A 12,722-nucleotide genomic window follows, 5' to 3' on the forward strand; every position below is an offset into this window, starting at 1 on the left:
CATAACAGTTAGTAAATTTCCACTTAAAAAAAAACTCTAATAATGTCCTTGAATTCCAACATTTTTTTCTTCTAATAAAATGACATAATGAATGTTTATTTTAATTTTAAAAATTGTTTTTGTGATCCAAACAAAAACAGAGCAAAAGGGGGAGTGGGGTCTGTGCAATGTTACTCGTCCCTTTTGAGTCATGCTGCCACTTTCCAATTGGTTCGGTAATAATTAAACTAAATTAAATTGAAATTCAAACTCAAATTCTGAACTGATACTGAAACCGAAACCATTCCTCTCTGCGTCTTCAAGCAACTGCCTTTTACTTCAAATTTCATAACCTAAGTGAAGGATCTCTCCGTCGTCCATGAGTTTTCAAGACATCCAAGGTGGACCCCACCCTCAATCTCGCCGGAACCAGTCGCCGGCGCAGGCCGTCGCTGCCGGAATTTTCCAGATCAACACTTCCGTCGCCACTTTCCGGCGACTCGTTGATGCCGTCGGAACCGTTAAAGACACTCCCGAACACCGTCAGAAGCTGTACCTTCACGTTACCCCCTTTTCTATTCAATTTTGTTTTTTTTTTTTTGTGTTTTCACTATGGTGTGTTTGGTAGGCACAATACGAGGCAGAGGATATTGCAACAGGTGAAGGATACTTCTGCTAAGCTCAAATCCTTGAGTGAATCTGATCGTGGTGCTAATTCCAATGTAGGCTTCTCTTTTCTTGTTATTATTTTTTATGTAATTTTGTTTTTGCTTTCTTTTTCTTTTATTTGATGCTTCAAATGTGTGACTTTGAATTTTGTTTACCCACAATTGATCATACCCTGGTTATGCTTCCTGGTTTTGCAAATCACTTTTCTCCTTTTATTGCTCTACTATTTTTCTATGCTTGAAAAAACTATGAAGATTTTTGTTTGAATTTTCTCACACTGTGAATATGTTCTTATGTAATCATGATCATTTGTTACGTATGTATGTTGACTCTACTAGTAACCATTTCATCCACTTGTGGGTAATTTCGAATTGGTTAGTAAAGATTTTTACACTGAGACTGTTTCAAAATTAAATCAGCTAGAATTGTATCTGTGTAAAAAGTAAAAAAGTTTGGATAGATAGCCTTCCATGTTCTTTTTGTAACCCAGGCTAGTCAGAAAATTGAAGATGCTAAGCTTGCTAGAGATTTTCAAACGACATTGCAAGAGTTTCAGAAAGTACAACAGCTTGCTTCTGAGCGAGAATCTGCTTACACCCCTGCCTCCGCCTCTTCTACTTTACCAATAAGGTCAATGAATGTACTTGTATGAAATTTTTTAGAAACACTTCTGGAAGAAAAAAATAAGAGTAAAATAGAAATTAGCTTCTCTAAACTGAAATTGGCGCAGAAGCTCAAATAATTTTTCTCTGTTTTTCTTTTTAACTTGTTCGTTAATTTTAGTTTATAAAGAAGCTGTTTTTCTTTATTTTTTTCTTTCTTAGAAGTGTTTATGAAGAAGGGCATATAATTGTAAAAAAAAATGACTTCTATACTGTTAAAAACCTAATTTCCTTTTTGTTTCCCTTGTGTTTTGTGCTCTTTTTCATTTCTGTGTAAACAGCTCTGGCTCTGGTGAAGAATCGACTGGAATAGATGTCGAAAGTCAACCTTTTATTAGAGAGCAGAAGAGGTGAGTCAGTAACATTTCAGCTGGCTCACTGGACCGATTCCATTCAATAATATTTAATCTTTATTTTACCGTTATAGGCAGGCTTATTCAGCTCTTGATTCATGGTCTGATTTACTTGATCATTGAAATAAAACTATAGGCAAGAGATACTTCTATTGGATAATGAAATATCATTCAACGAGGCCATGATTGATGAAAGAGAACAAGGAATTAGAGAGGTAGAAGAGCAAATTGGACAAGCAAATGAAATATTCAAGGACCTTGCTGTTCTTGTTCATGATCAGGGAGTTGTTATTGGTAAACAAGATTACCATGTTACTTGCTTGTTATTGCCAAAACACTTAGTTATTCTAGTGGTTCATATTTTATGCATAATTATGGCAGATGACATTCAATCAAATATTGATGCTTCTGCTGGTGCAACAACCCAAGCTAGGGTCCAGCTAGCCAAGGCTTCCAAAAGTGTGAAAACCAAAACCTCATGGGTGAGTCACAAAGATCTTATCGTACTAATCCTTTAGTTTTGGCTTTATAGACATCAGAATATGATGCCTCCCATTTCATGTTTTACATCTGGAATTTACTTTTCAGAAATAGTTTAGTATTTCTTACTTATGGAATAGCACAGTGCACACTACCCTTACATGTTAACATCTCTGCACGTAACTCAGAAATATATTCCCAGTGTCAGACCAGCACGCAACATTATTATTTTACCAGTAATGCTATTATGTTATTATACTTGTACACCATTCTTATGTTATTTGACTACTCATATAATATTCTTTTCTTTACAGTGTTGGTGGGTGCTTGTAATTGTTGTTGTTGTGCTGGTCATATTACTTATTGTACTCATTCTTTAGTGTGCAAGTGCATACAACTGGGAAGGATTTTTTGTCCCGTATTTGGTGTGTTTTGTGGTGTGAAGAGTGTTTTGACCAAAGGAAAGTGTTGGAAAGTACAGCAATGCAGTTTGATATATTGACTGCATCTGCAGCTGGAAGTTGGAAGAGGATAGTGAGGCAAAGTGGTTTCATTAAGAAATATTGTCTTGTGTGTAATATTGACTAGTGCATGAATACACAAGGAAAAAAACAAGAGAAAACTCATGAAGAATCACAAGCTGTGTATGATAAGGAACAAAGGAACTTCTTTACTAAAAAAATAAGTCTTTGTTTTCTTTCTTTAATATTTGTGGAAAGTTAATTTCTTATTAAATTGATACCAATAATCGTGGATACAACTTATGTTTACGCAAAACAAATATGCTACTAATAAGGAAAATAAATCACATTAACCAGAAGTAGATAAAAAAAAAGGAAATAAAATAACATAGGGTTGTTTCTAAAAAGTAAATTTATTCTAATTCGGATTTATTATTGATGGCCTCAACAAAATGGTCATTTATCGAAACAATACTATCACATTAGAAAAAGAGAACGGTAAATTTGTAGTAGTATCATAACAAACTGCATTCGTTGTCAAAACGAAAGAGGAAAACAGGAGGGTGACGAGGATGGATGGCAACGGGTATATTTCATTTCAATATTTAAAGTAAAATTTCATTCTCCTTTTTTATATTAGATTTTTGTTTTATCTTGATTTTGAATGGAAAATATGTATATGTATTTAAGTCTATATTTTCTTATTTATTATTTTAAATATTAATTAAATATTTTTTACAAAAAAATAAAAATCATGAAAAGAAAAAATACATAATTTTTTCTTTTATATCAAATATTAAAATTTTATATTGGAGATGATGTTAATTCTTTAAATGGATTAGTTTCATATCTTATTGAGGGAAAATCTTTTCTATAAATATGCATAATAAATATCAAATGTATACTCTAGAAATATGCTATGAAATTAATTATTAAAGAAAAACTATTACAGGTGTTTTAGATTATCTAAAATATTAAAAGTATTTTAGTAATTTAAAACAAGAATGAGAATTGAGATGGGTGCCAATATGTATATATTTATTTTGTCATCTTATCTAATTTAAAAATAATTAGTTATTATCACTCGTAATCAATTTTTAAAATTGAGACTATTTAAAGAATACCTACAATAATAGGATGACAAATTAATTTGTTTTTACGAATATTTTTTGAATTTGTCTTTGTGGTTAATATCTAATTTTTTTAATTAGATATGAAAATAATAAATTAATATATATATATATATATATATATATATATATATATATATATATATATATATATATATATATATATATATATATTTGTTTCGTCCTATTTTCATTTAAATTACTAAAGCATAACATGAAAAAATATTATATATATATATATATATATATATATATATATATATATATATATATATATATATATATATATATATATATATATTTACATGAAAATACTATACTTTCAATTTTAATTTTAAGTATTTAATCATGTAAACCTTTCATTATTAGGTAATATAAAAAATATATATTTTTTCTTTACCTTTTTTTTGTCTTTAATTTTTTTTTTCATTTGAAGAATTTTTGTTTCGTTAAATCCATTTTCATTATCTATGGTTTAACTAGTTTGATATTTGAAAGTTTTCTCGTAACACCAAATTATTTTTCATTTTATGATACTCTTAATTATACATTTACAATTTCGTTCAATGGTTCATTAAAATGTTTCTAGGACTCACATATGATCAATTTTACTCTTTTTAATATTTTTATATGTTACGTAAAATATTGTTTTGATATTTTTATATAATTATTTTATCTTAACTCATTATCACTACAATCCTACAAAGATATTTTTTCATTATAATATAATAATCTAATATCATTGAATCATCTATATCATCATTAAAATATTAAAATATGAGATATCTATATCTAAATTCAAGTTATTATTAGTTTAATATTATTTTCTTTATGCGATTTTTTTCAAATGATATATTATAATATTTATTATAAAAAAAAATTCATTAGAATATAGATAATGTAAGTAAAAAGATATATAAAATATTTTTAAACTTGAACATTTGTTTTCCTTTTAAAATATTTTTAAAAAATATTGAACGTTATCAACTTTATTTCATTAACATTTGCAAAATTAATAGATATTTTGATTTTCATAAAATTTTATTTATGTGCCTTAGTATGTAGGAGTTGATCCTAATGCTCTCTAACTATAATTCTTATTAATTACCATTAATTTTATTCAACAATTTTAGATAAATATTGTAAGGGTCTGATAAATTATTAGGCCATTGGGCCTTACATGGGGGCAAATAGGCCCATCACTCTAAGGCTAACCAGACCTTAGAAAGGGTTCTCAGATTTCTAACTTTTCTGAGCTCTTTTCTCTCTCTAAACTCTTGTGTTCTAAAGCTTTATCTGCCTTCTCTCTAGATTTCCAACTCTCTGAACCGTGAGAATTTGAGATAGGCGCTACCCAAGCGTTCGTGGCATAGAGAGCCTCATTTCTACCAAACGTTTTCTCCGTTCCGACCGGTAAGTCGTTTTTCCCTTTTTCATTCGCTGTCTTTGAGCCTAGGGCATGCAACGTTATTGGTTGCATGTCACCAGTGAAGTTTCCTTTTCATACTCTCTGTCAAATCGAGCTCTAAGAGTTGTTGATGTCACCACTTGGGTAGTTTATAGGGTGTGGTGGAATTTTCGTGGTGTGAGACACCATAAAGGAGTGCTCCTGTGAGCTTGGTAGTTCAACTCTGAGGTAAGGGGAGCTAGTTATTTTTGGTTGAAATTAATTTATGAGATATATGCATGTTGAATCCTGAATTGGTGGATTGATTTAAATTGTTATGTACCTGTTGAGTATAAATTGGCTTGTGTTATGATGCTGGAAAATTGTGCATGTAAAAATGTATTGGTGGTAAGTTGTTATGATGGAATTGATTGCTGAAATATAGATGGGTTTAGTGAAGATAAAAGGAATGGAGTTTTCTGCATATTTAACATATCAGTACGGGTACTGTAAGAACTTTTGTTTGAGAAATATAAAAAAAGGAAGAAAAGGGTTTCGTGAGAATTAAAGTGATGTATAACCTTTGGGTAATTGGAGTCTAGGACACATAGTACAGTTTGCAGGATTTTATGAGAGTACGTTGTTGGTAGGATAGAGGAAGCTTAAAAACCTGAGTTGGCACATCCCTGATCATAGAGCAGCCCTAGCCTGGTCCAGTCAGTTGTGACTAGTCATATGTGCTGGCGTCGAAGGTGAGTTTGATGCCTTCAGACATCTGGGTCCTCTCTGGTGACCAATTGGGGTAGAATTTGAGAGTTAGGGGTTCTGGGTATAATTGGGCTATTGGGGCAGTTTTAGCAAGTGGATTGTGACTTGTTTGAGTCACCAAATTGGTCAGAATAGGTACAAAGTGTTAGAATTGGGTTTGGGGTCCTCTAGTTATTGAGTTAGATGTTTTGGAGTAGAAATTGAGTTTGTTTAGTACATCTAATTCCTATCCAAATGACCAATGCAATACTTTACTTTCATCTATAAACATGTTTCATATCAATATTAGTGTTACAGATTTTAGTTTGTTCATTTGGATATGTCTAAGATGCACCAAAACCAGAAAAATCACGTTGTGGTAAAAAACTGATAAGAATAATCGATTATCTCACTTGATAATCGATTATTTTAGTCAGAGCGTTGTATCCTCTTCAAATCTCTCGAAAATAATCGATTATCACATATGATAATCGATTATTGTCGTCGAAAAATCACCCAGGACAGTTTTGGGTGGTTTTCGGGGTTCCGGATATCATTTTTGGACGTTCTTTATGTCGTTCTGGGGGGTTTTGACCCTTCCGGAGCCATTGGTGAGGGTCTCCAAGCTGTTTGAATTACTTAAGTATTGATAATTAAAAGTCCTAAAGAAATTTGTGTTAATAAGTGATGGTTTTGTGAAAGTATGTAATGTATGAGTTGTTTTTATGACATGGTTGATGTTGTTTGACTGTCAAGATGTATGTATGTCTATATAACTGATTTGGGTGGCTTGATTTTGCAACATGATTGAGGGTATGTTGTATTGTGGGTGAATTATAGTTTGGAAGTATGTATTGAACAAAATTGTGATTGGCGTAAGTGTAACAGTATGGTTGATGGACGTAATTCCATGGATCTCAAAGGGAGGTCACATGGTGGTGCCCTATGTTATGGACGTAATTCCATGGATCTCAAAGGAAGGTTACATGGTGGTGCCCTATGTTATGGACGTAATTCCATGGATCTCAAAGGGAGGTCACATGGTGGTGCCCTATGTTATGGACGTAATTCCATGGATCTCAAAGGGAGGTTACATGGTTGTACCCTATGTTATTGGACGTAATTCCATGATCTTCAAGGAGAAGATTCATGGTGGTGCCCTGAATGTTTAGAATGATTTGCATGGTAGCTTAGTCTTGGGGGTTTTCCTAACGCTCCAATGGTCTTTCATTCTCAAGTAGAGAGGATTGATCCATGTGGTGAGGAGTAGCAGGAGGTCCTAGTCTTGGGTGCTTCCGGTATGACCCAAGGTGAGTGATAACGGACTAACCTCGTGAGTATGGTAGGGTGAAACCCATTGGCAATGGCTTTGCAAAGCAGTAGAGGCCACCACGAGTGCATAACCCGCCATAGCTCGGCAATCATTCTAGTCCAGACGAGTCGGTTTATAATGCAACAAGTCTTGTAATGTCATTTACCATGTTTTGAGTGAACTATGCATGCTGTGTGTGTGACTGTATAACATGATTTTTGTATATCTAGCTCACCCTTCTTCTTGTGTTTGTCTGTTGTTTGTGTCGTGTTTCTGTTGCAATGATCATCCACTTGGATGTGAGCAGAGGTGGATGAGGTACCCTGGAGCAGGCCTTTGATGGTGATGATGTTGCAGCTTAGTTTGTTTAGGATTTCTTAGTTAAGTTATTCTATCTTGAAATACTCTCATGGGTGTTTAAAGTTTTAAATTATAGCCATTTTTGGGATGACTGTAATTATTAAGACTTAGCTGCAAGTTTGACTCCTAACTGTTCTCCTATATCAGAATTGTGGACTACCATAATATATATTTGTTATATTTTTGGGATGTTACAAATATAATAATTCCTAATCTATACCATTAATTTATAATCTATACCATTAATTTATATTCAATAATTAAACCCTAATATTTCTAATTAGGAATTGAACCCTAGTGTTCTCTAACAATAATTCCTATTAATTACCATTAATTTTATTCAACAATTTTGGAAAAATATAACATTTCCTAATAATCTATACCATTAATTTATTTTCAATAATGAAACCCTAATATTTCTAATTAATTTACACTATCTCCCAAGTTTGTAAAAAATATCAATCATGTTCATGTTGTTGGTGACTTGATTCACAAAACATTATTCTTGAAGATCCTAATATGAAAAGAGAGTTTCATCACATTATTGCAAAAGTCGTTTAAATCTCCTAGAGAAATATAAGAAGCTAAGTATGAAATTTTCTTGGATATTTTGAAAGTCGAAGGTATTATTAAAAAGTTTGGTGCTACAAGGTTTAGAGCATTATTTGCTAAATCAATATTGTAATCCGACTTAAACCACAATGAATTAACATATTAGTAAGTTAACTTGCTTATAAATATTTTATTTTTGTAATTTATTTTATATATTTGTTGTAATATAATGAAAGTGGGTTATTCGATTTATTTTTTTATAATAGTGGAACAAAGTATCACCTAATTATTCAAATATTATTATAAAAATAGAAGTTGAAAATTAAAGTATTAATGTACATAATTTGAAAAATAAATAAATTAAACATCCAAATTATTCAAACATTATTTAATAACATTCTAGTATTTAAAAAAATCAAATTATAAACATACACAAGCTAGAAGTAGTAAATAATTACAATAAAAAACATATAAAAATTGTAAAAAAATTAATAAAATGTTGTTGGTGGTGGGTTACAGGTCAATCCACCTTCAAAACAACTTGAACCCATTTAACTAATGGGTTAAGTATGTTGGGTTCAATTCAACCTAGGGATGACAAAAAAACCTGCGTCTGCGAATACTTATATGGATAAAATCTACGACATATAATTGGTATCCATAAGTTGCGGATAATGGATATTTTAATACCCGCTTATAAACAGGTCGGGTGCGGGTATTATACTACTCGACCCACAGCTACATGTTACTTGCAAAAAATAAAAATAAAAATTTAACTTATATTTTATTTAATTAAATTAAATTTCAAATAATTTTTTATTTTTATTTTATTATATTAAAATTAAATTTTAATTTATATTTTATTTTATTTATATTAAATTGTATATATTTTTTTATAATTTTATTTTAAAAATGTATAAATTATATATTTTTTAATATCTATGAGTATTCGTGGATACCTGCGGGTTTTAAAATATCCATTGAATTTTCTGAAACGGGTATCTACGTGGGTAGCAGGTAGGGATGACAACGGGTTGGGTTGGGCACGGATATTGCCTACCCGCAACCCGACCCGACAAAAAAAAATTCACCTGCTACCCTACTCACTATCCGTACGGATACTTGCTTAAAAAATATCTGCGGATATTTTAAAACCTGCAGATATCCGTGGATACCCGCGGAAACCCGCAAATATTTAAAAAAAATATATTTTTATAAAATATTATAATAAAACTTAAATAAAATTACAAAAAATATATAAAATATAATATATAATATATATTAAATTTAATATAAATTAAAATTTAATTTTAATTATATTTAACCTTATAAAATATAAATTAATGTTAATTTTAATTAAATTTAACTTAATAAAATATAAATTAAATTTTTATTTTTATTTTTTGTGAGTAGCGGATATCCGCGGGTACGGATAGTATAATACCCGCACCCGACCCGTTTATAAGCGGATATTAAAAAACCCGCTACTCGCAACCCGCGGGTAGTAAATATTCGCGGGTACCAACTATCCGTCGCGGATTTTATCTGCGGATATCCGCGGGCGCGGATTTTTTTGCCATCCCTAGTAGCGGGAGGGTTGCGGGTGGAGTTTTCATTTTGCAAGTTGGGTTGTGGGTAGGCACTATCTCTACCCAACTCGACCGGTTGTCATCCCTAATTCAACCCATATTTAAAAACTAAAACATTGCTAACACAACTCGACTCAAACCCGTGGTGAGTCAGGTTGACTCACATGTCAAAACCCATTTTGACATCTTTATTGAGTAGGTAAACTCAATACCCTAATTAGTAACATTAGGATGTACTTGCAAGGCTTATGAGATTCTTAAGAGGTTTAATGGGTTATGTGATTGAATATTGTGGTTTCTTGTTGTACCAAAAGGGTACAATTGTAACGCCCCAATTCAGGGTGATCATGAATTATATTTAAAGTTAAGATGTTTCAAAGTTCTTATAATGCGTAAAAAATGGTGTTAATTAAAAACTTCGACATTTAAAACATGCTGAATTAAAACAAAGTCTTAACTTTATCAAAAATATTATTCAATTACATAATTCTAAAATTAATAAATAAAGAAAGAAATAAAATAAACCTAATTACTCCTAAAATTTATAGTACAAAAACCTTCAATAAACCAAGTCTTTTCCCCAGTCTCTATCATGCATCTGGAGCATCCCTTGCCCTTATAACCAAAGGTCATACGATCATTGCAAGACACAAACACAAACACAAGCAAGTATGGGTAAGCTACCGTTAACACAACCAATAACAATATAATATATACATAGCAAATAAGCACAACTTAACAAAAAATATTCATCTACAACGCTATCCTTACTAGCATCATCATTTCTACACCATGATCGTCGTCAACATCTTCATCAGCCATATCATGACCATACCATCAATGTCATCATTATCAACACAGTTTCCAAACACATTGTCATCATGAAAACATCATCATGAAGTACCTTGCTCTATCACTTGTACCCAACCTCACACACCTGTTATATCAAACAGGATGGTTCAAGTCGTCCCACCCTCATAAATAAAGGACCTGTTTTCTTGCTCTACAAGAACTTACGAGTAAAAAGATCGAAGCATCGCACACTAGACACTATACTCAACAAAGGAACTAGAGTCTAAGCAAAACATCATTCCCCTCTTCCCACATCGCATGGCCGAAAAGGGTGCAACACTCGAACCCCACTCTCTTCCCACATCGCATAATCGAAGAGAACCTCTTTCCTGTATCACATAGTTGAAAACCCAAAACCCAGGATTTATAAGGTACAAAATAGACACACCCATCTCCTCACACGTATACTACTAACAGGTAAAACCCACATACTCTTAACTTCACCCTCAAAAGTATATTAAATCATAACCTATTACATTCATCTTCCCATATTGCTATAACAACTCCTAATCACATGAAGTCAACCAAACACAAATATAATAGTCAAACTAAATACTAATCACATCTCCCTTTTTTCACCATACATAAAACAAATTATAAAGTTCATCCATATTCCAATATGAGTCCAATGTGGACCACCCATGGGTTCCACTTAGAGAATAGGTCACAAAAGTATACCACTCAACATCAAGCCAAAAAATAATTCAATTATTCATCCATATACTTATTGTAAACCCATTATTTTTCTTTTCAAGCCCATTGTTTTCTGATTATTATCCTATTTTAATGTTATTTGATTAAACTTCAAAACATGAGAAGTTTAGGCGTTTAGACAATTTTGTCTTTAACAGGAGTGACTAGAATACTCAACCAGGTTTAAGTTATACTTGGATGCTAGGAGTGGCTAAAATACTCAACCAAGAGTGAGTTATACTCGGGTGCTCGAAGTGGCTAGAATACTTAACTAGGAGTGAGTTAAACTCGTTGTAATCTTGAAAAGATTAATGGAACATCTTAAGAGTTCTTAAGAGAGAACTATATGTAGCTCAAATTTGAGTGAACTAGTATAAATATTGTGTCTTAATGCTTTCTTCTTTTAAACTATTGTTAAGTTTTTTATGTCATAGTCTGAAAGAGTTTATATTTGTTAATCTTACATAAATGATGTCTAAACATAATTCACGTTTGCATACTATTATTAAAAACCATTAGATGCTGCTTTGTGAAAGTGACGAAACGACAGAGAATAGTGACTAACAATGTTAGAAAACACAAAAAAGGCACTTGAAAGAATTAAGATTAAGAAAGTAGGACCGAAGTACTCACTAATTTGAAAGACAAAATTTGTATAACCGTTAAACGAACAACAAAGACAATACTAAAAGAAACTCAAATAACTTACTTTAATATTATGTTGAGATTAAAATGCACAAATGTATTTTTAAAAAGCTTAAAAGATTTCTCTCATATTTTTTTATTTATAATAAAATAAAACTAATACAAGAATATATGAAAGATTAATGGACATTACTAGATTTTTATATATAGAACTAGTTACGACTATATATATAACTAATAAATAGTCTAGTATTATACAGACTTAACGATGATTCTAACCTGTGAATTAAGAAAAAGTAATTGTTGACCTTCTACATTAAATCAAATTATTTTTACACGTTTAAAATGTTTGATTTTATATAGTTAATTTTTTTATCGTAACATAATTTTAACATGGCATATAATAAATAATAAATTTAGTCATCTTATTCTCTATAAAAAAACATAAACTAAAATAATAATACATTTATACTTTTATTTATAAAAAAACTTATCAAACAAGTTTTAAATACCCCTAAAACCACTTTATTAATTTTGTTCTGTCTTGTCTCTTTACAAATATTCTCTCCCAATGGTCAACGTTTCATTTCATGTTTTATATCGTCAAAAGTTTTTATTATCTCACACCTCATTTGATATATCTAATTGACCCATTTAATACATAGACGATTTCAAATTCTATTCATCTTTAATATAAATAAATCAAAAGAAAACATATAAAAACATATACTAAAGATTGTATTGAATTTAAAATTAATATACTCGTTAATATGTATTAAATAATAAAAATTGAACTTCAGAAAATAAAATTATATTATAAAATAATAATAATAATTTATATTAAGCTAGAA

The 12,722-nt window shown here is 30.9% G+C and overlaps 1 protein-coding gene across 1 annotated transcript; it reads left to right on the plus strand.

Moving 5' to 3' along the window:
* Positions 1 to 232: 232 nt before the first annotated feature.
* Positions 233 to 2,782, plus strand: LOC108327951 (syntaxin-22). The gene is made up of 7 exons (XM_017561690.2): positions 233 to 531; positions 608 to 701; positions 1,139 to 1,278; positions 1,592 to 1,660; positions 1,800 to 1,957; positions 2,045 to 2,145; positions 2,458 to 2,782. Exons 1-7 carry the CDS (start codon positions 359 to 361, stop codon positions 2,521 to 2,523), a joined length of 801 nt encoding a protein of 266 aa, XP_017417179.1. The 5' UTR covers positions 233 to 358; the 3' UTR covers positions 2,524 to 2,782.
* Positions 2,783 to 12,722: the final 9,940 nt, after the last annotated feature.

The sequence above is a fragment of the Vigna angularis genome, chromosome 2 (genome assembly GCF_016808095.1).
Source record: "Vigna angularis cultivar LongXiaoDou No.4 chromosome 2, ASM1680809v1, whole genome shotgun sequence".
Classification (NCBI taxonomy): domain Eukaryota; kingdom Viridiplantae; phylum Streptophyta; class Magnoliopsida; order Fabales; family Fabaceae; genus Vigna; species Vigna angularis.